Source organism: Oncorhynchus mykiss, chromosome 2 (genome assembly GCF_013265735.2).
Source record: "Oncorhynchus mykiss isolate Arlee chromosome 2, USDA_OmykA_1.1, whole genome shotgun sequence".
In the NCBI taxonomy this organism is placed as follows: Eukaryota; Metazoa; Chordata; class Actinopteri; order Salmoniformes; family Salmonidae; genus Oncorhynchus; species Oncorhynchus mykiss.
The window spans coordinates 8,478,869-8,506,221 of NC_048566.1; the positions used below are offsets into that span (position 1 = coordinate 8,478,869).

Genomic DNA, 27,353 nt, shown 5'->3' on the forward strand with positions numbered 1-27,353 from the left:
TTTTCTAGATTAAACAGTAAGGTAGTAGTTTATGTAATTCAATCTATCTGGAATGAATGGTTGTACAAGCCAGTGTGTTCAGAGTTCATATATGTTGAACAATACAGTTCTCCAAATACTCAGACAAACCTGTTTTTTCTAGATAGCATCTCATGCATTGTAGATAGCATCTTCTGCATTCTCGCCATGACCTGTGCATTATTCAAACACACGCACACGGTTGTGCACACACACGCACATATCAGGTATTTCTTAGTTCCCGAAACCAGATCATACTGTAGTTCCTCAACAACATGGTGTTAGGAGAGTTCGTTTATCTTAAGTAGCACGATCACTAACATGTCATGAAAGTAATGACATTTTCATGAGATGCGCAATTAAGTAGAGGAAAAAATCAGTAAGGAAAATCAGATCAATGTCAGGTTGATTAATCTGACTTGATCACTGGGTCGAGATTATTAATATTAATACAATTAAACATTTAAATGCTCATTCAAATTAAAGTCTTGGTCCAGATATTATTCTGGACATAAAATAACAAGAAACAAGATTCTTAGGTTGGCATCTAATTTAATCATACGTTTTATTCTGAAAACGAAAAACATTGTTGTCTGATGGGAGACTATCTGCTAGTAAGAGTGGTCTTATTCCACTTATAAGGATTATATTTATTCCACTTTTACTGATATGTGATGGGATGAATGTATGAAGTACGACATTACCATTGGCTTTGAGGGGCCAGTGTTTTGGGCAACCATAGTCCTGAAGAAGAACCATAGTGGGGCCAAACATGATCATCCTAATATTCAAACATTGTATTGATCCTCATGATATTCGGACATTGGTATGATTAGCCTAATATTAAGACATGTTATTGATCCTCCAATATTTTAACATGGTGGGGTGGCAGTTAGCCTAGTGGTTAGAGTGTTGAACTTGTAACCAAAAAGTTGCTAGATCAAATCCTGAGCTGACAAGCTAGAAATCTGTTGTTCTACCCCTGAACAAGGCAGATAAACCCACTGTTCCTAGGCAATCATTGAAAATAAGAATTTGTTGTTAACTGACTTGCCTAATTAAATAAAGGTTAAAAAATAAGTGGAATATTCAAACAGGTTGTTGATTACCCTAATATTCACTTGGCAGGCCATGGCAAATATAATTTGAATGAATGCATCATGCCATTAGAACAATGGTACAAATGTGTATGCTGAATATTCATTAATGAAATAAATAACTTACAATGACGATGTGTCTCTCTTTTCCTTTGAGATTTCAGGATCCTAGTTGAGGACAATTTCAGATTAGCACTTGGATGCATTTCAAAGGTTATGAAAGTTGCTTGTCACACCCACAGAAGCAGAACTATGATGCCAACCACATGACTTTGAGGTGTGACAGTGCACCTGTCAGAAGAACTTCAATTCATAAGTTCATACACTTATCACATAAATCGAAGGCAGAATAAATCATTATCAAATTTCCTGTCTATGAAATATGCCATCAGTGACATGAAGTGTCATTATTGATGAATTGTATAATGTGTCATGAAGCACCTCCCCCAGTTGTGTGGAATGTCAATAGGATCCTGAACTTGAGGTAACCTGACACCTGACACCTGATGATGATGCTGTCCTGCATAGCGATATAAAATCTCCCAGCTCCCAAAAGAATGATTACATTCATCTGACAATTAGTAAGGGTGGTATTATGTTGAGAGAATAGCTTGTGGATTGTCTAAAAGCCTCATACTGGATTCTCTGAAGGTAAGTAGCCCACATCTGTACACATTATGTTTGTAGACTACAATATTTGGTACAACATGCTTTAAAAAAAAATATTCCATAGCTTTAATTTTGTTGTTGTTGTTGACAAAAACCCCTCTTATTGTGATTCATTCATTTTAAATGTTGAACTTTGTTCCACAAGATATAAAAGCCAATATGCACTTTTTGATATGTAGCTTAACACGGTATTAGAAATGTAAAGATATTATTACTATAATACTACATTTGCCAATATTTGCAATTTAATGCTCCCTTAATGAATATTGAAAATATAAAATAATTTGAGATGCTGTAAGAAAAGCAAGTGTTGATGAGCATTACCCTTGTACAGCCTCCCTGGCTCCCTGGCCTCCCGGTTCCCGGAAAGAACCCTCCATTAAAATACATTACTGTAATTATTTGCTAAATGACATCACAGTTTATAGACGTTACACAAGTTAACTTGTATGTCAATCAAGTTTGTCTAGTTCAAAGCAGCTTAAAAACATGTACTACAACATGCATACATACATACATGAAGGCAAACCTCAACTCGCCCTAGCATAGCATTCAGATTGTTTAGTACATAAATCATTATTCACTTTTCAAAATGTACATTAACTCGTTTATTTAGGGTCCGCAAATATTCTCATATTTACTATATTGACATTACAGTTAAAAATCGCTTTCTCTGAATTCCAGGAACGTAGCGTCTGAGTTCATTCACCATGGGGAGAGAGGATGGGGACATGCCAGACTCTCTACCAACCATCCCTGAGGGTATTGTCTGTCTCACATCATTTAAGGTCTTATTTATTGGCATAGAATTCCAAGTTAAGAGTAGATTAGAAGGAGTTGTGGTTGACTGATATAATCAGTAAGTGAAATTAAATAATTCTGTACAGTCAGTACACCAAAGTGAGAGGTGTCGTTCAACCTGGTTTCAGAGCACTTCATATTATTCTCTATGTAAATCCTAAAATCAATTTAGTATGATATGTTAAGTTTTGGATGGTATGTATTACTTTGTGGATGTCCATCACTCATTTTGTATGACATGTTAGGAATTACAATTTGTATTATATGTTGCGAATTAGAAAAAGTATGATATGTTACGAATTCTAGCTAGGTAGCTAGGTGGCTAACTTTAGCTAGCTTGCTAGCATTAGCTAGGCTAGGGGTAAGGTTTAGGGGTTAGGGTTAAGGTTAGGGTTAAGTTTGAAATTAGGTTAAAGGGTTAAGGTTAGAGTTATGGTTATAAGAAGGGTAACTAAAGGGGTTAGGGGAAGGGTTAGCTAAAAGGATCATGGTTAGGGGAAGGGTTAGCTAAAATGATTACATTTAGTGTTAGGGGAAGGATTAGCTAACATTAAAATTGAGTGTACCGAATGTACATTTACTATGTTATGTCTAATCAATGAGACCAGGCTGTATCATTGGATGGCAGGTAGCCTAGTGGTTAAGAGCAATGGACTAGCAAGCTGACTAGGTGATAAATCTGTTCATGTGTCCTTTAGCATGGCAATTTAAATATGGACAAAGAGTGTCTTCTAAATGATGTCTATGTTTAATTGATCATTGGTAATTGATTCAGAGGTATTTGCAAAAGGCTACCCTAACCTGGCCTTCCATGAGGATAAGAAGCCTCAGGAGCGGATGACAGAGGGGCAGCCAACCGTTGACACGGAGCGCAAGCCAAAGAAGGGCCTCGGGTAAGCAACATTGCCATTCCTACTTTACTCCTATTACAGTGTGCTATTACTGTTAAATATATTTTGGTTTGCTCATGAATCTGTTTCATTTTCAAGAAGGAAGAAAAAAGAACCAGCCAAAGCAGTGGGATTTTTCCAGTTGGTATGTCCTGATTTTGGTTTCAGAAATAGTAGGAAATACACAATAATCTTTTGGCAAGGTAGTACATGTAGTCTATGTCAAAATGGGATAATTTGTTACAAGTGATCAAGATTCATATTCTCCAGTCATTCCAATGTCTGCTGCATTTGACTGTGGTTTTATGTGTGTTGTGGTTGCAGTTCCGCTACGCTACTGGTTGTGAGGTGCTCCTGATGATAATCGGCCTGCTATGTGCTGCCCTCCACGGGATAGCCCTGCCCCTTATGTGTGTTGTGTTTGGACAGATGACCGACAGCTTTGTACAAAGTGGACAGCAGCTCAACCTTACAGGTACATATTCTGTTTGACAAGGTACAGATGTAGAATCTTAATTTGATCACTCTGTCGCAGGACAAGGGCTCTATTTTAACAAACCTAATGCAATGGTAAATCTAAATGCTGGCGGTAGGGCTTTAGGTTGGGGGTTTGTCAGAAAATATTTTTCTATTTTCACAACCAAAAATGATTGGCGCAGTGCTGACGGTGGCGAGAAAGGGCTTAGTTTTGACGATTAAACTAGTTGTGGGTGTGTCAGGCTTGGCCCCTCACTGGCCATTCAGAAAGTGCTCAATGGCTAAATATATGGTTTATTCAAGTTGTGTATTTATGGTCTTTTATGTATCACCTTGGAATTAACTCCAATTCCAAAGTTAGTCCATTATAGTTTAAACAGCTTACAGAAATTAAATAACACAATGTAGACCTATCCTCTCTTTGCTAAATAGGTCAACTTGAACTTGTTTCCAGTCTTCATTGTTCTAAGTAATTGCATGGTTTCAATGTGGACATAAATACATAGCATTCACACTGATATAGGGGCTAGGCCTACTGTAAATTGCATTATGGCTAAGCTAAGGTCTAAAAAGAGAGCTAATCACATTTGAAACAAAAAATGCACTTGTATTAAATAGGCTATGTCTAAATACAGTTACAGGCTCCATAATTACTCCTCTCAAACATGATCTTTTAATAAAGCTTTGGTGATTAAGATTTGTTTCCAACCCTTTTACAATCTTGACTAGCCTACTTGATTGCATTGGGCAGGACAAAAAGAAAACAGCCTTCATTGACAGAATCGGAGGCTATGCTTGGTTTTTTATCAAATAAAACAAAATGGGGGGGAAAATATAGTGTTTTATGTTTTTAAATACTATGAAGGCCTATACAGGCACCAAAAGCCCATTACTCTTGTTCCATGTTCATATGGGCAGTGTGAGTCACAGCTGGATATCCGCTGTATAAATCGGTAAAACCATCTTCTGTTTGGTCTTAAATATCCCTGCCAGCACTCCCTGAAATTAGCACTTTGATCATGTTTTTAAGGACGCACCTCAAATATTTCCACCCATCTGAGCGCAAGCAAGCTGGAACAAGACAGGGAAATGACCAATCCTTGTGCAATAGTTTAACAATAGCAGAGCGCTGGTTTGAAGAGGTCGAAATTGCAAATGAAAGTGAGTTTGACACTAGCCCTGCCATAACGCCAGCTAAAAATAGAGTGGGTCCTTCCCAACAACGCAGCTAATGTTTACTGTTTATACTTCACCCTGTCCCCACTGCCAGAGTATCCCACTTCGTGAATGTTTAGTGTATATACTTCATCCTGTCCCCCCTGCTAGTGTATCCCACCTTGTGAATGTTTACTGTATATACTTCACCCCTCCCCACTGAGAATGTGGACTGACTCCAGCACTTCCTGGTTCTGTCAGCAGTCATTGTCCTTTTGGAATGTAAATCTTTGCCCCAGCCCCCCGAGTGACACAGCAGTCTAAGGCACTGCATTGCCGTGATAGATGCATCACTACAGACCCGGGTTCGATACCGGGAGACCCATGAGGTGGCGCACAATTGGCCCAGCGTTGTCCGGGTTAGGAGAGGGTTTGGCCGGCCAGGATGTCCTTGTCCCATTGTGCTCTAGTGACTCCTTGTGGCGGGCCGGGCGCATGCACGCTGACTCGTGTCGCTAATTGTACGGTGTTTCCTCTGACACATTGGTGCGGCTGACTTCCGGGTTAAGGAAGCAGTGGGTCAAGAAGCAGTGCGGCTTGGCAGGGTTGTATTTTGAAGGATGCATGGTTCTTGACCTTCGCCTCTCCCGAGTCCATACGGGAGTTGCAACGAGTTACACTGTAACTACCAATTGGATATCACAAAATTGGGGTAAAAAGTACACCCCTAAAAATATCTTTGCCCCAGTCTAAGATAATTTACACTCTGAAGCATGTTCACAACAAGGATTTGGCTCTATTTATTGTTCCCTCTATCCAGTCTCACAGTCCCTGCCACTTAAAAGCTTCACGGTAGGGATGGTGTTAAATAGGTGATGAGCTGTGCATGTTTTTCTCTTATGATCTCAGTCTTTCATGTGCCTTTTTTTTGCAAACTCCAACTGTCATGTTCTTTTTTTCTCAGGAGTGGCTTCCATCTGGCCACTCTCCCATAAAGCCTAGATTGGTGAAGTGCTGTAGAGACCGTTGTCCTTCTGGCAGCTTCTCCCATCTCAGCCAAGGAAAGGGAAAGGGGATCTCTAGTCAGTTGCACAACTGTTGTCTTCTGCATTTAACCCAACCCTTCTGAATCAGAGAGGTGCGGGGGGCTGCCTTAATCGATGTCATTGGCTCTCAGGGAGCAGTCAGTGGGCAAGACAAGATATTTAAGTGCCTTTGAACAGGGTATGGTAGTAGGTGTCAGGCACACCGGTTTGTGTCAAGAACTGAAACGCTGCTGGTATCCCATGTGTATCAAGATTGGCCCACCACCCAAATGACATCCAGCCAATTTGACACAACTGTGGGAAGCATTGGAGTCAACATGGGCCAGCATCCCTGTGGAACGCTGTCGACACCTTGTAGAGTCCATGTCCCGATGAATTGAGGCTGTTTTGAGAGCAAAAGAGCCCTTCAGGTCTTACTCAGACTGGCTACGGAGAGTGTGATCACACAGTCATCCAGAACAGGTGGTGCTCTCATACATGGTTCAGTGTTACTTTCCTCGAAGCGAGCATAGAAGGATAGCGTTATGGTCATATTTGCAGAAATGGAGGGTAAGGGAGAGCTTTGTATGCATCTCTCTTTGTGGAGTAAAGGTGATTTAGAGTTTTTTTCACCTCTAGTTGCACAGGTGACATGCTGGTAGGATTTCAGTTTTCCAGCATTAAAATCACCATCCACTAGGAGCGCTGCCTCTGGGTGAGCATTTTCTTGTTTGCTTATGGTCCTATACAGCTTGTTGAGTGCGGTCTTAGTGCCAGCATCGTTTTGGTATTTGACATTTATTAGGATCTCCATTAGCCGCTGCAGAAGCATCAGCTACTCTTCCTGGGGTCCACATGAAACATACTAACATCATACATAGTACAGCACATTATTAGTTAAGCACTGAAATGCATACATTTGAAACATCACACATAGCCTACGTATCAGTACATACACACAATATCTAGATCTAAACAGTGCAATTAGCATTACAGTACAAAATATATAAAATGGCAGTGCAGCGAGGTGTTCTTTTACCTGTTTTTTAAACTGATTTCATTGCTAGCTTGAGTTACCTGGAGTGATAGAGTTCCATGTAGTCACAGCTCTATTTAATACTGTACGTTTCCCAGCCTCTGTTCTGGACCTGGGGACTGTGAAGAAACCTCTGGTTCATGTCATGTGCTGTACCGATGAGTGTCCGAACTGTGTTCCAACTGCTTGAACAAACAGTTCGGTATCTTCAACACATCAATACCTTGCACAAAGACCAATAGTGGTTCAGTCAATCTTTCCTCAACTTTGAGCCAGGAGAGACTGATATGCATGTTACTGACACTTACCCTCCATGTACTGTACATCTAAGTGCGATATGTGCTCCTTTGTTCTGGACCAACTGCAATTTACCTATGTCCCTTCTTTGCTGCACATGACCACAGTAGTCCAGAAGTGACAAAACTAGGGCCTGTAGGACCTGTCTGGTTGACTGAGATATCAAGAAGGCAGAGCAATGCCCTATCATGGACAGATCTCTTCCCATTTTAGCAACCAGTGAGTCTATATGTTTTGACCATGACAGCTTACTACCTAGGGTTACATCGCTAATTTTAACGTTTAGTCTCATCAACTTACTCAATAGCCACATTATTCAGAAATAGATCTAATCAAGGTTTAACGTTGACTGATTGATTTGTTAAATAAATAATGCTTTTTGTTTTGAGATATGTATCACCAGAATATTGCTAGTTACCCATTCTAAAACTGACTGGAGCTCTATATTAAGGGTGTCAGTTATTTATGTTACTGTTGCAGAAGACGTGTATGCTGTTGATTTTGTCTGTGTACATAGACAAACAGGTTTTATTCAAGTTCAGTGGAAGGTCATTTGTAAAAACAGAAAACAATAGTGGCCCTAGCCGGCTGCCCTGCGGTACATCACACTCAACGGAATTTGCATGAGAGAGGCTTCCATTAACGAAAACCCTCTGTGTTCTATCAGATAGGTAACTCTCAATCCATAATAAGGCAGCGGATGAAAATCCTCGGCAATAGGTTAGGATCACTACATCAAAAGCTGCTCTGAAGTCTAACAAAACACCTCCCATCATCTTCGTACTATTCATTTCTTTCATCCAATCATCAGCCATTTGTCAGTGCTGAGCATGTTGAGTGCCCATCCCTATAAGCATGCTGAAAGTCTGTTGTTAACTCTGTAAAATAACTTTGTATTTGATCAAACTATTTTTTCTCTCCAAAAGTTTGCTAAGCACTTGTAACAGGCTGACTTGTCAGGTGTTTTAACCATTAAAGGGTGCTCTTCTATTCTTGGGTAGCGGAATTACCTTTGCCTCCCTCCATGTCTGAGGGCACACATCGTCTTCTAGGCTTGTGGTGTTAAATCCACAGCTATCTTGGTAAATAGTATAGTCTACAGCTTATCACGAGGTATTCTTACTCAGGTGAGCAGAACCTCGAGACTTCCTTAATATCACTCACCAGCTGTTGTTAACAGAGACACTCACCTCCCCCCTTGATCTTACCTGAGCTAGATGTATATTATCTGTGTCCTTGTTCAGCCACGACTCTAAGAAACATAGGATATTACAGTTCTTCAGGTTCTATTGATAGGATAGTCTCGAAAAGAGCTTGTCCAGTTTGTTCTCTTGCACGTTCGCTAATAGAACAGAGGGTAGAGGCAGTTTATGTATTCATCTATGTACAATTGTGGCCAAAATATTTGAGAATGACACAAATGTTAATTTTCACAAAGTTTGCTGCTTCAGTGTCTTTAGATATTTTTGTCAGATGTTACTATGGAGTACTGAAGTATAATTACAAGCATTTCATAAGTGTCAAAGGCTTTTATTGACAATTACATGAAGTTGATGCAAAGAGTCAATATTTGCTGTGTTGACCCTTCTTTTTCAAGACCTCTGCAATCCGCCCTGGCATGCTGTCAATTAACTTCATGGCCACATCCTGACTGATGGCAGCCCATTCTTGCATAATCAATGCTTGGAGTTTGTCAGAATTTGTGGATTTTTGTTTGTCCACCTGCCTCTTGAGGATTGACCACAAGTTCTCAATGGGATTAAGGTCTGGGGAGTTTCCTGGCCATGGAACCAAAATATCGATGTTTTGTTCCCCCAGCCAATTAGTCATCAGTTTTGCCTTATGGCAAGGTGCTTCATCATGCTTGAAAAGGTATTGTTCGTCACCAAACTGTTCCTGGATGGTTGGGAGAAGTTGCTCTCGGAGGATGTGTTGGTACCATTCTTTATTCATGGCTGTGTTCTTAGGTAAATTTGTGAGTGAGCCCACTCCCTTGGCTGAGAAGCAACCCCACACATGAATGGTCTCAGTATGCTTTACTGTTGGTATGACACAGGACTGATGGTAGCGCTCACCTTGTCTTCTCCGGACAAGCTTTTTTCCAGATGCCCCAAACAATCAGAAAGGGGATTCTTCCGAGAAAGTGACTTTACCCCAGTCCTCAGCAGTCCAATCTCTGTACCTTTTACAGAATATCAGTCTGTCCCTGATGTTTTTCCTAGAGAGAAGTGGCTTCTTTGCTGCCCTTCTTGACACCAGGCCATCCTCCAAAAGTCTTCCCCTCACTGTGCGTGCCGATGCACTCACACCTGCCTGCTGCCATTCCTGAGTAAGCTCTGGACTGGTGGTGCCCCTATCCCGCAGCTGAATCAACTTTAGGAGACAGTCCTGGCGCTTGCTGGACTTTCTTGGGCGTCCTGAAGCCTTCTTCACAACAATTGAACTTCTTGATGATCCGATAAATGGTTGATTTAGGTGCAATCTTACTGGCAGCAATATCCTTGCCTGTGAAGCCTTTTTTGTGCAAAGCAATGATGATGGCAATGTTTCCTTGCAGGTAATCATGATTGACCGAGGAAGAACAATGATTCCAAGTACCACCCTCCTTTTGAAACTTCCAGTCTGTTATTTGAACTCAATCAGCATGACAGAGGGATCTCCAGCCTTGTCCTCGTCAACACTCACACCTGTGTTAACGAATCACTGAATCCCTGACATGATGTCAGCTGGTCCTTTTGTGGCAGGGCTGAAAATGCAGTGGAAATGTTTTTTGGGGATTCTGTTCATTTGCATGGCAAAGAGGGACTTTGGAATGAATTACAATTCATCTGATCACTCTTCATAACATTCTGGAGTATGTGCAAATTGTCATCATACAAACTGAGGCAACAGACTTTGTGAAAATTAATATTTGTGTCATTCTCAACTTTTGGCCACGACTGTAGTTTTGTCAGGGTGCCCGCACGTCGGCCTCTCTTGCACTTTCTCCTCCGAGTGCAGAGGATTAGGGTCTGGTCCGGGGTGAAAAGTATGTCCTGCACCGCCAACTGGTTGAAGTAGAAATCCTCATCCAACACAAGATTATTTATTGCTGTTCTGATGTCCAGAAGCTCTTTTTGGTCATAGCAAACCATGGGGGAAACATTATGTACAAAAAAGTTTAGATCAGCACAATGGAGTTTGTTTCTGGTCTCAGTTTCAGGAATGGCTGAAAAATTATTACATTTACCTAAAATTAACTCGGCTATTTGCACTGTTGGGAGATTTGGAAAGTCAATCATTCAACAATATTATAATAATTTTAGTGAAAATATTCATCTTTAAAACTTACAATCCCTGGATACTATGTCATTAGAAAGGTTCAAAATTCATATAAGACATCACAGCACAGTCGAAAGATATATGGCTCGTGGAAATCAAAAGAGGATGGTCTTACATTTACTGTAGGTGGGCTGGACTGAGAGTAGTAGAGGGGTGAGATTAAAACGCTTATGATCAGTGATAGTTATTACTGAAAACACTGAGTACATATCCAGTATCTATCCAAAATGTAATGTGTATAATCCAGAAACAGATATATTTGTTGTGTAATTACTGTGTATAAAAGTACCATGTATGACTGCAGCTGGTTCAGAAAATGACCATTTCATTTATGCAGAGTTAACAGCAACAAAACAAGTTATCCTTAGTGCTTCGATTACCCCTGCAATCCTCTCACCACAAACATGCTTATCATATTTTCAAGATCATGTTTGTATAGAGCGATCCGTGGCTGTGATAAACAATGCTCGGACAAATAAAGTTGATGCATGGGACGTATTATGTAAAACTGTATCAGGTATCAACAACTCTTGACCAAGCAACAGACCTACCATGTGAGTGGTGGGACGACATTTTATTTTCTGAGAATAATATACAACATATTGTATTACAAACTCTACTTCCTTCCTATGAAATGTCATATTGTATTATAAACTCTACTTCCTTCCTATGAAATGTCATATTGTATTATAAACTCTACTTCCTTCCTATGAAATGTCATATTGTGTTATAAACTCTACTTCCTTCCTATGAAATGTCATATTGTATTATAAACTCTACTTCCTTCCTATGAAATGTCATATTGTATTATAAACTCTACTTCCTTCCTATGAAATGTCATATTGTATTATAAACTCTACTTCCTTCCTATGAAATGTCATATTGTATTATAAACTCTACTTCCTTCCTATGAAATGTCATATTGTATTATAAACTCTACTTCCTTCCTATGAAATGTCATATTGTATTATAAACTCTACTTCCTTCCTATGAAATGTCATATTGTATTATAAACTCTACTTCCTTCCTATGAAATGTCATATTGTATTACAAACTCTACTTCCTTCCTATGAAATGTCATATTGTATTATAAACTCTACTTCCTTCCTATGAAATGTCATATTGTATTATAAACTCTACTTCCTTCCTATGAAATGTCATATTGTATTATAAACTCTACTTCCTTCCTATGAAATGTCATATTGTATTATAAACTCTACTTCCTTCCTATGAAATGTCATATTGTATTATAAACTCTACTTCCTTCCTATGAAATGTCATATTGTATTATAAACTCTACTTCCTTCCTATGAAATGTCATATTGTATTATAAACTCTACTTCCTTCCTATGAAATGTCATATTGTATTATAAACTCTACTTCCTTCCTATGAAATGTCATATTGTATTATAAACTCTACTTCCTTCCTATGAAATGTCATATTGTATTATAAACTCTACTTCCTTCCTATGAAATGTCATATTGTGTTATAAACTCTACTTCCTTCCTATGAAATGTCATATTGTGTTATAAACTCTACTTCCTTCCTATGAAATGTCATATTGTATTATAAACTCTACTTCCTTCCTATGAAATGTCATATTGTATTATAAACTCTACTTCCTTCCTATGAAATGTCATATTGTATTATAAACTCTACTTCCTTCCTATGAAATGTCATATTGTATTATAAACTCTACTTCCTTCCTATGAAATGTCATATTGTATTATAAACTCTACTTCCTTCCTATGAAATGTCATATTGTATTAGAAACTCTACTTCCTTCCTATGAAATGTCATATTGTGTACTCAAATAATTGACTCCTGACGGTATGTAAATAGTTTTTTTTATCATTAAAAAAGTGCCATGTATGTAAAACGTGTGTAAAATGTATATGTAGCCTAACAAAAAAGACCATCAAACACAGGGGGATATGCAAAAAAAACACACACAAAAAAATACACTAAACAGCAGAATTGGTCAGGAACTAGTCAAACGGCCGCTATCCAATCCAGCACCATTCAATGCCCATTCATTATAATCCACCTGTCCTGTTGCTGCAGGATTATTTTCCTGCTGTAACAAACTGGCTCAAATTAAGATTTTACATCTGTGTATTGGCTATAAAGTGCAGGGATCCTTTGTGGCCATGTATTACAGTGAGCTACATATGTGATTATTTATATTATGGGTTGCATTGTTTAGGCATATCTTCACCATGTACAATGGTGATTTGTGGATTATGTTTTATACTACACATATCATATGTTAGGCACGCCAGATTGTGAACATTGACTACTGGTTTTGTCATTTCTCCACAGCCAATTTCACTGTGGAGGAGATCAGCGCTTTATTGAACTCAACTGACGGATGTATTCAAATTCCTGGAGTTGATATAGAGGCTCTAATGACTCGGCAAGTGATAATGAGTACAGTAGATAACAGACACACATTATCAATATATTATATCATAAATATATCCTCATGTAAATACAATGTGGCTTTTATTTCTGATTATAAACTGGGTGGTTTGAGCCCTGAATGCTGATTGGCCCGACAGCCGTGGTATATTAGACCGTATACCACGGGTATGACAAAAAAATGTATTTTTACTTATCTAATTACATTGGTAACCATTTTATAATAGCAATAAGGCACTGGGGTTTGTGGTATATGGCCAATATACCACGGCTAAGGGCTGTATCCAGGCACTCTGCATTGCATCGTGCATAAGAACAGGCCATATACACCCCCCCCCACCCCCCCATCCCCATTGCTTATTGCTTAAAAACATACTGTGTGATACATACATTTGAATTTCCAGACATGCCTATTACTTCGTTGGGATCGGTTGTGCTGTGTTCCTGCTGGGGACCTTTCAGGTGATGTTGTTCTTGTTGACAGCCACCAAACAGACCAAACGGATCCGGGAGAAATACTTCCATGCCATCCTCCACCAACAGATGTCCTGGTTTGATACACACCAGATAGGAGTTCTCAACGTCAGGTTAACAGAGTGAGTTTGATACATTGGATGAATGATTGGGATTTTTTTTAAATCAAAGACAATGTCATATTTTAGCATATATGATCACATTGAGCAACTACAGATTGTTTCAATAATGTAAATTATTATAATATAAATAATTTAATACTTTTACTTTCTACAGTGACATCAACACAATCAACGAAGGCCTTGGAGACAAGATCTGTGTGTTCGTGCAGTTCTTCTGCACCTTCTTGTCAGGGTTCATCATTGGTTTCATCTTCGGCTGGAAGCTAACCCTCGTCATCCTGGCCGTCAGTCCTCTCCTGGCAGGATCAGCTGCCGTCTGGTCCAAAGTAAGACTACCAATGATCTGCAAAGACAAAAGCTTCATCCCAAATGGTACCCTATTTCCTATGTAGTGCACTACTTGAAAGTAGTAGACTACAGTGCCTTGCGAAAGTATTCGGCCCCCTTGAACTTTGCGACCTTTTGCCACATTTCAGGCTTCAAACATAAAGATATAAAACTGTATTTTTTTGTGAAGAATCAACAACAAGTGGCACACAATCATGAAGTGGAACGACATTTATAGGATATTTCAAACTTTTTTAACAAATCAAAAACTGAAAAATTGGGCGTGCAAAATTATTCAGCCCCCTTAAGTTAATACTTTGTAGCGCCACGTTTTGCTGCGATTACAGCTGTAAGTCGCTTGGGGTATGTCTATCAGTTTTGCACATCGAGAGACTGAAATTTTTTCCCATTCCTCCTTGCAAAACAGCTCGAGCTCAGTGAGGTTGGATGGAGAGCATTTGTGAACAGCAGTTTTCAGTTCTTTCCACAGATTCTCGATTGGATTCAGGTCTGGACTTTGACTTGGCCATTCTAACACCTGGATATGTTTATTTTTGAACCATTCCATTGTAGATTTTGCTTTATGTTTTGGATCATTGTCTTGTTGAAAGACAAATCTCTGTCCCAGTCTCAGGTCTTTTGCAGACTCCATCAGGTTTTCTTCCAGAATGGTCCTGTATTTGGCTCCATCCATCTTCCCATCAATTTTAACCATCTTCCCTGTCCCTGCTGAAGAAAAGCAGGCCCAAACCATGATGCTGCCACCACCATGTTTGACAGTGGGGATGGTGTGTTCAGCTGTGTTGCTTTTACGCCAAACATAACGTTTTGCATTGTTGCCAAAAAGTTCAATTTTGGTTTCATCTGACCAGAGCACCTTCTTCCACATGTTTGGTGTGTCTCCCAGGTGGCTTGTGGCAAACTTTAAATGACACTTTTTTATGGATATCTTTAAGAAATGGCTTTCTTCTTGCCACTCTTCCATAAAGGCCAGATTTGTGCAATATACGACTGATTGTTGTCCTATGGACAGAGTCTCCCACCTCAGCTGTAGATCTCTGCAGTTCATCCAGAGTTATCATGGGCCTCTTGGCTGCATCTCTGATCAGTCTTCTCCTTGTATGAGCTGAGAGTTTAGAGGGACGGTCAGGTCTTGGTAGATTTGCAGTGGTCTGATACTCCTTCCATTTCAATATTATCGCTTGCACAGTGCTCCTTGGGATGTTTAAAGCTTGGGAAATCTTTTTGTATCCAAATCCGGCTTTAAACTTCTTCACAACAGCATCTCGGACCTGCCTGGTGTGTTCCTTGTTCTTCATGATGCTCTCTGCGCTTTTAACGGACCTCTGAGACTATCACAGTGCAGGTGCATTTATACGGAGACTTGATTGCACACAGGTGGATTGTATTTATCATCATTAGTCATTTAGGTCAACATTGGATCATTCAGAGATCCTCACTGAACTTCTGGAGAGAGTTTGCTGCACTGAAAGTAAAGGGGCTGAATAATTTTGCACGCCCAATTTTTCAGTTTTTGATTTGTTAAAAAAGTTTGAAATATCCAATAAATGTCGTTCCACTTCATGATTGTGTCCCACTTGTTGTTGATTCTTCACAAAAAAATACAGTTTTATATCTTTATGTTTGAAGCCTGAAATGTGGCAAAAGGTCGCAAAGTTCAAGGGGGCCGAATACTTTCGCAAGGCACTGTATATAGGGAATAAGATGCCATATTGTTTTCATATGTGTCACTAAACAGTGGTCGCATCACTACTCTTGTGCCCAATCCCAAATCCACCCCTAGTTTATGCTTATACAATCCTCTCAGTTTTCCACAATCACATCACAGACATTTTTACATCAGCATTGTAAGATACCGTATTCATGAACAGTTTCTATTTGATTTCAGATACTTGCCACCCTGACCAGTAAGGAGCTGTCTGCCTATGCCAAAGCAGGGGCGGTAGCTGAAGAGATACTGGTGGCTATCAGGACAGTTGTGGCTTTCAATGGACAGAAGAAAGCTGTGGAAAGGTTAGTCAGTTACTAACTAATTAATGAGTTGCATAAAACAGTGGATCTTTCCATAATTATTCATATGATTTACCAAAACCAAGACACATTCCCCTATTTAGGCATGTCTTCTATATATTTTAGGTATGAAAGAAACTTGGAGGATGCTAAAAACTTTGGAATAAAGAAAGCCATCACCACTAACGTGTCCATGGGCTTCACCCAGTTTGTCATATTTGGGACGTACGCCTTGGCTTTCTGGTACGGGACCAAGCTCTCTGTAGACGAGCCTGAAAACTACACCATTGGAAAAACCATTACAGTAAGCTTTTATGGAAGATTTTAAGTAGGAATTTACTATTTTCCAATAGATGCATTTACATTTTATTGTGAAGAGGCCTCTGCAATGTCTTCACACCTGTTACTCTGTCTGATATTAATATAATTCCTTTCTTCATTACATTCTTTGTTGCTGCTATTTTTAGGTCTTCTTCTCTGTGATGATTGGGGCGTTCTCTTTGGGCCAGGGTGCGCCTAACTTGGAAGCCATCGCCAAAGCCCGGGGTGCTGCCTATGAAGTCTACAATACCATTGACCAGGTACCGGAAGTATTCAGTTTAACCCCTAAATCACCATAGCACTGACTCCGTATGAACTCACTCTAACTCACTCAGAACAACATGATCTCAAGAACTCAAGTCGAATTTAGACATTTGTCCTACTGCCGCGGTTGATGAGTTGATTTGTTTGTCATAGCCGCGGCCCATAGACAGCAGTTCAAAGGAAGGTCACAAACCAGACTGTGTGAAAGGAGACATTGAATTCAAGAACATCCACTTCAGCTACCCCTCCAGGAAAGACGTCAAAGTAAGTAGTGGATTTGAATCGAACCAGATCCAGACACTAACCTGTCTCCAAATGATTTGAAAAAATGCACAATAAGGAAGAAGCTAAGTTAAATGTTCAGTTTCCAGTTGGATTAGCAAAAACAAAATGACAAGCCGTACAATTGTAAAATGACAGGTAAAAATACACGTTAAATACGTTGTGGGATGTGTTCCCTGTCGCTGTAGATTCTTCAAGGAGTGAATCTGACAGTGCCTCGTGGGAAGACCATAGCTCTGGTTGGAGCCAGTGGATGTGGGAAGAGCACCACCATTCAGCTACTGCAGCGCTTTTATGATCCAGACTCAGGAGAGGTATGAACAAATCTGATCGAGGCTTATTCAAAGTGTGTTTAAAGTGCATTTGATGAGCCCGTCCTCCAATAGCTCCACCCACCAGCCTCCAGTGAAGGACTCACATGCTTTTATGATCCAGACTCAGGAGAGGTATGAACAAATCTGATCGAGGCTTATTCAAAGTGTGTTTAAAGTGCATTTGATGAGCCCGTCCTCCAATAGCTCCACCCACCATGCTTTATGATCCAACCTCAGGAGAGGTATGCAGTACACGAGCGCATTAAAGTTCAAACACCTGACCCATAGTGCATACAGAGACTCACATGCACACACACGTGTAATGTACACAAAAACATTCACTCATGTACACTCATTCCCAAGTTCTGGTTTATCAGGTTTAGTGTTGAATTCAGTTCAGTAAAAAGTCAAATAGTATTGTAGTGCCCTCTTGTGGAATGTTGATATATCATTTGTCAGAAACGCTGTATGTTTTGTTTGCATAGCTGAGGGTGGTAGGGGTGCTTAGGCTGCTGCAGCACCTCCTGATAAATCAAAATAAGAAATAAATAACAACAATAATAATAAACAACATTCCCACCTTTATTACTCCTGTATGAGCATAGAAAATACTTGTCAGCAAAGCAGAGACATTTGCATGCCTAATGAATATGACCCTGGTTTGTTGTCAGATTACCCTGGATGGTCGGGACATCCGGACCCTGAATGTGAAGTGGCTGAGGGAGAATATGGGTATCGTCAGTCAGGAACCTGTGCTATTCGGAACAACCATTGCAGAAAACATCCGCTATGGCAGAGAGGATGCCACAGATGAGGACATCGAACGGGCTGTGAGAGAGGCCAACGCGTACGACTTCATCTCCAAACTCCCCGATGTACGTGGGGATACTGACAAATGAGTACATACAATGGCTTTAGTGTTTCACATGTGTTATACATTAAATGATCTATGGTGTACAAATGATTTGAAGTGAGTAGGACAGCAGATATTCTGTTGTTTCTATGGCGACTGTGTTGAATTGAAATGTTTTTTGGTTTTTGTTTTGAAATTGTATACAGTGTAAGGAAATGGCCAAATAGTGATGATGTTATCCCAATGGACAAATTGAAACATGATTATTTCATCTCCATCCCATTTCATGTGGCGTTAACAGAAGCTGAACACCATGGTGGGGGAGCGGGGAGCCCAGCTCAGTGGAGGACAGAAGCAGAGGATAGCTATCGCCCGGGCCCTGGTCAAAAACCCGAAGATCCTCCTGCTGGACGAGGCCACCTCCGCCCTGGACACCCAGAGTGAGTCGGTCGTTCAGGCCGCTCTGGATAAGGTCAGTACCCTCCCTGAGGACCAGACCCATGGTTAAGGTTGTTCTCAAACCTGCTTTTGCGCAACCTAATAGCCTGATTCGATTTGTTTGACTGCAGCCTTGCAAGTTCACGTTTGCAGCAGTTGACAAACGTCAAGAATCAGAGTGAATCCATGAGATCCTGTTGGAATCCATCTCAGCCAAAATGAAGACGTAATGAAAAAAATGATTTGGAACAAATGATGGCTATATTGTCTCCTCCCATTCCCATAGGCCAGAGCGGGCCGCACCACAATAGTGATCGCCCACCGCCTGTCCACCATCAGAACTGCTGACGTGATCGCTGGCTTCAGCAACGGAGAGGTGGTGGAGCAGGGAACACACAGGGAACTCATGGCCAAGAAGGGGGTTTACTACTCTCTGGTCATGCAGCAGGTACTGTATCACGCTCACTACATCCCAAATGGCACCCTATTCCCTTTATAGTGCACTGCTTTTGACCACCAGGGCCCCAACTCTGCCTCAACAGTAGAATCAGCCAACGTCTAAATCATGTTGATCAGAGTCATATTTAGAGACGTATATCATCAGTATCAGAGCAATATACCTTATCAAGCCTGTTTCTATATGATCAGTAATAAACAGGCTCTGTGTGTAACATGTTCAAATCCACTATCACACCTTGTCTGTTGTTCAGAGTCAAGGGAAGCCAGAGGAAGATGAAGAGGACCCTGTGGAAGAGGATAACCCTCCTAAATATGAGGATCTGGATTATGTCCTATATGACTCATCTGACATGGATGAGCTGGAAGTGGGAAACGAGGAAGGAATAGAAAACGGCGGCTTTGAAAAGAACTCAATCAGCAGTGGCCGTGTGGAAATGAAACCGACCAGGAGGAAATCTAAGAAGTCCAAGAAGGACAAGAAGGTACTATTACATAGATAATCCTTTATGACGTCCTTCATGTGCTATATAGGAACATGGCTTTGTTATAGTGCTATTGCTAAACTATCATCATACCTATTATATAATGTATGGCATATAATGAATGGTATATAATGTATGGTTTATAATGTATGGTGAATATAATGAATGGTATATAATGTATGGTTGCATTCATTTACATTTTAGTAATTTAGCAGAAGCTCTTGAGCGACTTACAGAAGCAATTAGGTTTAAGTGCCTTGCTCAAGGGCATATCGACAGATTTTTCACCTAGTCGGCTCGGGGATTCGAACCTGCCACCCTACTGTATATAGTGGTAGTTCATTGTCTTCAGAAATAAGATCTGTTACATCATGTTGGTCCTTGGTCATTTAGTTTTGTCATTGATGACAATGTTTGATGACAGAAGGAAAAGAAACCAGATGAAGCTCCAGACATCCCCTTCACCAGAATCCTGGCCTTGAACAAGCCCGAGTGGCCGTACATGTTGGTAGGAACCCTGTCTAGCTTGGTGGGGGGAGCCGTTTATCCCTGTGTCGCCATCATCTTCGCCAAGATCATTGGAGTAAGTGTTTCACAAGACCACCTCCTTGTCTTCATAATATGAAGCATTGTTAAATACTGCAGAGACTATTCACATGTCCTAGGTGTCTTCATTGAGTTTGATTTAAACAAGGTGGTCTTATTTTTCCACATCATTTATTTGATGGTCGTTGGTTGGTGGGTTTTGGCTCTTATTTTCCAAAGCAGCCTTTCCATTTTCTGTTGTTATCTATTTTTTGGGGGGGTTTCTCTCCACCCCGTGACCTTCTCTAGGTGTTTTCCGAGGTTGACCCGGAAGTCAAACGACAGAAAACCATGATGTTTTCCCTGCTCTTCCTTCTCATCGGAGGAGTGGCTTTTGTCACCTACTTCCTAAAGGTTTTCTAATTTATAGATCTAAACTGTGTCCAAAATGGCAACCTATGCCCTATACAGTGCACTATCTCAAACATGTAATATGTTGTGGGTATGTCTGGTTGGGTACATTTCTGCTGTATGTTCTATGTTTCAGGGTTACATGTTTGGAAAATCAGGAGAGCTTCTTACCATGAGGCTGAGGAGGCAGGTATTCCATGCCATGATGAGACAGGTAGGATAAACTGTCATGCGGGAACATGTATACTTCAGCAATTGTACATCAATTTAAAAAGACTGACTTGTCATTGCTAATTTACTTTACTGTATTGATAATACCAGCAAAAGGATGATGCTGAAATGCCACTTTGTGGTGTTCTGCCTCAGAACCTTGCTAAAATTACGATTCTGAACTGCCACTTTGCAGTGTTCTGCCTCAGAACCTTGCTAAAATGCATTCCTTACAGGAGATTGGATGGTTTGATGACAACAACAATGCAGTGGGAGTTCTAACCACCAGATTGGCCACAGATGCATCTCTGGTTAAAGGGGTAAGTAAGCACAATGCTCTGATTTACACATTGAGATACCGATCAAAATCTATCACATCAAGTCGATGTCAATTCAGAATCATTCTACTGTACAAATCTTTAAAAATGTCTACCTGTACATATGCTTCCATGTATTTACAGTTGCGTTCTTTAGAGTTGCAATGTCTGATAATGGATGGAACCTACTTGTTTCCTCTCTCCTCACCACCAGGCGACTGGGTCTAGGTTGGGTCTGGCCACCAACACAGTCTGTGCTCTCACCATCGCCATTGTGGTGGCCTTTATCCACAGCTGGCAGCTCACCCTCCTCATCCTCGCCTGTGTGCCCTTCCTCATTGGAGCCAACTTCATTCAGATGAGGGCAATGGCAGGCCACGCCTCCAAAGACCAGGGTGCCCTGGAGCAGTCTGGGAAGGTTAACATCAACTTTCTATTGCAATTGGGGTTGCAAAATGTTTCCAAAATTCCCAGATTTTCCAGTAATCCCAGTTATAGGTTTTCCGGAATCAGGAGGGAATAAGCAGAAAATCGGGGAAACCTTAAAACAGGATATCTGGATAACCAGGGAATTTCAGGAAGGTTACTGCTATTATGCAACCCTAATTGCAATGCACTTTGAGACAGTGGGCTATATCAGTGTGTGACACCATGTGTTCAAATAAAACGTTAATAAATCTTTATTCATCTTTTGTAGATATCTACAGAGACCGTTGAAAACTTCAAGACAGTTGTTGGATTGACACGGGAGGACGTCTTCTTTCACAAGTTCATGGACAGTCTAGAAAGACCATACCAGTAAGAGTACAGTTATTCACTTTGTTATAGACTCAGCTTTTGGATTGTTTGACCTTATAACCTACAGTCAAGTACTGATTAGATTTCAACTGAATACATCAGGAACGGTTTGGTGAAGGCTCCCATCTACGGACTAACATTTGCCGTTGCCCAAGCAATCCCTTACATGGTCAATGCTGCAATCTTCCGCTTCGGGTCCTGGCTTATTGCTCACTGTCACACAGAATATGAAAATGTTTTCCTGTGAGTATACATTCTGGTACTGTTATATCTCAAATGAATACATTCACACCAGGGTTGGGGTACATTCCATTTACATTCCAGTCAATTCAGGAAGTACACTGAAATTCCAATTCCAGTTGTCTTCAAAGCTTTTCATTGAGGAAAATGTGCTGTTGGAATTGGGTTTTGAATTGATTGCAATTGAAATGGAATGTACCCCAACCCTGACTAGAACCCTTGGCTGCCACATTGTCACTACACGGTAACATAAAAATTATAGTAATAATATAATTATAACATTAATTTGGTGGGTGCTTATATTTGTCCTATTTCACACATGTGTATTAATGCACATGTGTGTTTTTTGCATATCCCAAATCTCCCTGAGACAGCCTCGTTGAGTTGGGTCATGACCAGGGTCTGCCGATATAGTGGCAGTGATAGTACAACATTGTCCTTTTCTTTCGCAGTGTGTTTTCTGTGATCATATTTGCTGCCATGAACATAGGAGAATCAGCATCTTTTGCTCCTGACTTTGCCAAAGCGAAAGCAGCTGCGGGGAGAATTCTTGGCTTGTTGGAGAAGAAACCAGAGATTGACATTTACAGTGAGGAGGGAGAGAAGCCAGTGAGTGAGATATAATGTGTCTTACTCCAATATAAACATAAAAACAATGATATAACATTGTGCTTTGTCTGGGACAATGATATAACATTGTGTTTTGTCTGGGACAATGATATAACATTGTGTTTTGTCTGGGACAATGTTGTCTTTTCCAGACGGACTTTGTCGGGGACATTGAGTTCCGAGGGATCCACTTTGCGTACCCGACCCGTCAGAACGTGAGGGTTCTCCAGGGGTTGAACGTGTCAGTGGGGCCTGGTCAGACCCTGGCCCTGGTCGGGGAGAGTGGCTGTGGTAAAAGCACCTCCATACAACTACTGGAGCGCTTCTATAGCCCTGCTGAAGGACAAGTGGTGAGACCAACACCAAAAATAATCAAATCATAAATGTAATATAAAGCACGCTTTCATAACTATTTCAAAGTGCTAAACCAGTATACTGTGAATTGGAATGCAACAAATATAGTAAAACTGTTAGGCCACTTTTTAGCATTTTAATATTTGTGAAGGTTGGCCTAAATCTGTGGTATTATTGTGGTGTCTCAGTTAATGAAGGGGTTGGCCTAAATCTGTGGTATTATTGTGGTGTCTCAGTTAATGAAGGGGTTGGCCTAAATCTGTGGTATTATTGTGGTGTCTCAGTTAATGAAGGGGTTGGCCTAAATCTGTGGTATTATTGTGGTGTCTCAGTTAATGAAGGGGTTGGCCTAAATCTGTGGTATTATTGTGGTGTCTCAGTTAATGAAGGGGTTGACCTTAATCTGTGGTATTATTGTGGTGTCTCAGTTAATGAAGGGGTTGACCTAAATCTGTGGTATTATTGTGGTGTCTCAGTTAATGAAGGGGTTGACCTTAATCTGTGGTATTATTGTGGTGTCTCAGTTAATGAAGGGGTTGACCTAAATCTGTGGTATTATTGTGGTATCTCAGTTAATGAAGGGGTTGGCCTAAATCTGTGGTATTCTTGTGGTGTCTCAGTTAATGAAGGGGTTGGCCTAAATCTGTGGTATTATTGTGGTGTCTCAGTTAATGAAGGGGTTGGCCTAAATCTGTGGTATTATTGTGGTGTCTCAGTTAATGAAGGGGTTGGCCTAAATCTGTGGTATTATTGTGGTGTCTCAGTTAATGAAGGGGTTGGCCTAAATCTGTGGTATTATTGTGGTGTCTCAGTTAATGAAGGGGTTGGCCTAAATCTGTGGTATTATTGTGGTGTCTCAGTTAATGAAGGGGTTGACCTAAATCTGTGGTATTATTGTGGTGTCTCAGTTAATGAAGGGGTTGGCCTAAATCTGTGGTATTATTGTGGTGTCTCAGTTAATGAAGGGGTTGGCCTAAATCTGTGGTATTATTGTGGTGTCTCAGTTAATGAAGGGGTTGACCTTAATCTGTGGTATTATTGTGGTGTCTCAGTTAATGAAGGGGTTGACCTAAATCTGTGGTATTATTGTGGTGTCTCAGTTAATGAAGGGGTTGGCCTAAATCTGTGGTATTATTGTGGTGTCTCAGTTAATGAAGGGGTTGACCTTAATCTGTGGTATTATTGTGGTGTCTCAGTTAATGAAGGGGTTGGCCTAAATCTGTGGTATTATTGTGGTGTCTCAGTTAATGAAGGGGTTGACCTTAATCTGTGGTATTGTTGTGGTGTCTCAGTTAATGAAGGGGTTGACCTAAATCTGTGGTATTATTGTGGTGTCTCAGTTAATGAAGGGGTTGGCCTAAATCTGTGGTATTATTGTGGTGTCTCAGTTAATGAAGGGGTTGGCCTAAATCTGTGGTATTATTGTGGTGTCTCAGTTAATGAAGGGGTTGGCCTAAATCTGTGGTATTATTGTGGTGTCTCAGTTAATGAAGGGGTTGGCCTAAATCTGTGGTATTATTGTGGTGTCTCAGTTAATGAAGGGGTTGACCTAAATCTGTGGTATTATTGTGGTGTCTCAGTTAATGAAGGGGTTGGCCTAAATCTGTGGTATTATTGTGGTGTCTCAGTTAATGAAGGGGTTGGCCTAAATCTGTGGTATTATTGTGGTGTCTCAGTTAATGAAGGGGTTGGCCTAAATCTGTGGTATTATTGTGGTGTCTCAGTTAATGAAGGGGTTGGCCTAAATCTGTGGTATTATTGTGGTGTCTCAGTTAATGAAGGGGTTGACCTAAATCTGTGGTATTCTTGTGGTGTCTCAGTTAATGAAGGGGTTGGCCTAAATCTGTGGTATTATTGTGGTGTCTCAGTTAATGAAGGGGTTGACCTAAATCTGTGGTATTATTGTGGTGTCTCAGTTAGTGGATGGGTTGGATACTAAGACCCTGAACCTGTCGTGGCTGAGGTCTCAGCTGGGCCTGGTGTCCCAGGAGCCCATCCTGTTCGACTGCAGCATCTCAGAGAACATCCAGTATGGGGACAACAGCAGAGAGGTCTCTCAGGATGAGATAGAGGAGGCAGCCAAGAACGCCAACATCCATGACTTCATCATGGGCCTGCCAGAGGTATAGTAACAGTATAGTGAGGGAGATTGGAGTAGACAGGATAGGCTGTAGCTGTAGGATGATATTTGAAGTCTTCTCAAAGGGGATCCAAAAAATGTCACTGGTGAGGTCACAGTAGAACTTAAACTAATGTCTCTACAGATATTCATATAGAATAGCTATTGACTAGCCCAAGACGGGCTGTTATGACTTTATATTTTAATTTATATTTTAAAAGTGTTCAATATAGACAAACACTATAATTTGTGTTGTTTTTGTCAGAAATACAATACCAGGGTTGGGGACAAGGGGACCCAGATGTCTGGAGGTCAGAAACAGAGGATAGCCATCGCCAGAGCACTGGTCAGGCAGCCTAAAGTACTGCTGCTGGATGAAGCCACTTCCGCCCTGGACACAGAGAGTGAGAAGGTAAGTCGCATGGACATTGAGTGCCGCCATCTCATTTTCTACCTATTCATTAATTCATTAATTACTTAATGGCCAGGTCACACACAAATGCTTATCTTCACACAGTCTGTCCTCTCCCTCCTTCCCAAATAACCTCTCTGTCTTTCTGTTTCCTCCCTCCTTCTCTCTCTCCCTATCCCTCCCTCCCCCAGATTGTCCAACATGCTTTAGACGCCGCCCGGCAGGGCCGCACCTGCATCGTGATCGCCCACCGCCTGTCTACCATCCAGAACGCAGACCAGATAGCGGTAATTCAGTATGGTCAGGTGACAGAGCAGGGTACACATACTGACCTCATGGCTAAAGGGGGGGCTTACTATGCCCTGGTCAACGCACAGGTCAACCACTAACTCATATTCAGATTGATGTTTTGCAGCGTATGTACTGTTCTGTTGAATGTTGTTTTGTGAGCTCTTTTTATTGAGCTGCACTTCTTAGCCAGGTCCCCCTTGAGAAAGAGGTCTCCTGTCCATAATGGGACTTCCTGGTTAAATGAAGGTTATTTATAAAAATGTATAAAGAATAAGGAATCTATATGGACGATGATATGGCAGCCATAACTCACTTTGAACGGACTGCTAAAATGATGTTCAATTGCATGATACAAACTGTCTCAGTGTCAATTGGTTTGATCACATGTAGGTGGTGCACTGAAATGTAGCCTATTGGGTTACTGTGCTATTGGTTACTCACTGTATTACTCACTTTAGCAGTAATGCTGGAGCACGGACATCAGCACAAATAAGTTTTGATAAGCTGCCTCGAATGAATGAACTGTTCTTGACCATGGCACCTTTCATTGTCTGAAGACAACAGGTACAGTATGTATTTCTATAAGAAAAACAGAAAGACACATTATCACAGTTAAATGACTGGATAAAAGCAGTGACTGGGAAAGGTTGTATACTTGTAAATATGAGAGGTTGATGTTCAGAAGACTGTTGTATGTTATTGTATACTGTGATATTTGTATTATTTTAAACAGGGACACTCTCTATGCTCTATACTCTTTATGCTCTAAAAGGCAAAGTATGCATTTGAAGAATATCTATATATTTAAATGAGTACACTATGTAAGGCTGTTACTTGTTTGTAAATATGCATTCAAATAAAACATTACATCCCATAACATGTCATGTTTAACCTGATTCTAAAGTGACATAATGATTAATCTACAATCTAAATTAGATTGTGGGGAATATGTCAATACATTTTCAAATAAACTTGGAACTCGTTCATTTTAAATGAGACTAAATAGGCTACTGAAGGCTACAGAGGGCTGATGGACACAAGATGGCGCCCGTTGCCAATGACACACGTTAGTGGGGTAGTAGAACTTTGAAAAGACTTCCATTCGATTGAGGCCTATTTCAAATGCCGCTAAATGTAGCCTATCTCAAACCACGGCTAACTTCGGTAAAAATGCCACTTGTTTTCCAACTGTAAAAGAAGGTTTAAATAGCACTAGGTGGCATAATTGTAGAAATATATGACCACGTCGTTTTAGTCTAGTGTTATGGAAATTATCTTATTTGGTTTACATTCCCCAAAAAATGGTGTAAAGGTAACATTTCTTATCTTGCACGTCGGCAACATTAATTGTATTTCAACCTCCCGAATTCAATCAAATAATAGTCTACAGTTGGCCATAAGAAAATGATTTAAAAAACACGTTAAAATATTTTTGTTGTCATCAAAATCGTAAAATGATAAAATCGCGATAGTCCCAGGCTTGGTGTTAAAC

General features: G+C 40.5%; 1 protein-coding gene across 4 annotated transcripts; it reads left to right on the forward strand.

Moving 5' to 3' along the window:
* Nucleotides 1-1,647: 1,647 nt before the first annotated feature.
* LOC118936502 (ATP-dependent translocase ABCB1-like) lies at nt 1,648-26,735 on the forward strand. Of its 4 annotated transcripts, none has more exons than XM_036937049.1 (29): nt 1,648-1,766; nt 2,469-2,546; nt 3,361-3,478; nt 3,575-3,620; nt 3,800-3,950; nt 13,110-13,203; nt 13,613-13,804; nt 13,959-14,130; nt 16,041-16,165; nt 16,289-16,466; nt 16,630-16,743; nt 16,901-17,011; nt 17,218-17,343; nt 18,015-18,218; nt 18,498-18,668; nt 18,921-19,082; nt 19,345-19,575; nt 20,000-20,158; nt 20,410-20,514; nt 20,648-20,725; nt 20,958-21,041; nt 21,253-21,456; nt 21,736-21,836; nt 21,939-22,079; nt 22,529-22,685; nt 22,838-23,035; nt 24,956-25,162; nt 25,424-25,570; nt 25,762-26,735. In XM_036937049.1, the coding sequence occupies exons 2-29, from the start codon at nt 2,495-2,497 to the stop codon at nt 25,957-25,959; spliced, it is 4,026 nt and encodes a 1,341-aa protein (XP_036792944.1). In that variant the 5' UTR covers nt 1,648-1,766; nt 2,469-2,494; the 3' UTR covers nt 25,960-26,735. The 4 variants fall into 4 exon arrangements, with proteins under 4 accessions (XP_036792944.1, XP_036792951.1, XP_036792948.1 ...); XM_036937056.1 differs by having other exon boundaries at nt 20,003-20,158; XM_036937053.1 differs by having other exon boundaries at nt 3,578-3,620.
* The last annotated feature ends 618 nt before the right edge of the window (nt 26,736-27,353 follow it).

Bases quoted from the DNA above. Each gene is read 5' to 3' on its own strand.
- LOC118936502 (XM_036937049.1), top strand. From the start codon at position 2,495: ATGGGGAGAGAGGATGGGGACATGCCAGACTCTCTACCAACCATCCCT. The intron at 16,166-16,288 runs GTTAGTCAGTTA...TATATATTTTAG, and splicing joins CAGAAGAAAGCTGTGGAAAG to GTATGAAAGAAACTTGGAGG. The intron at 17,344-18,014 runs GTATGAACAAAT...GTTTGTTGTCAG, and splicing joins ATGATCCAGACTCAGGAGAG to ATTACCCTGGATGGTCGGGA.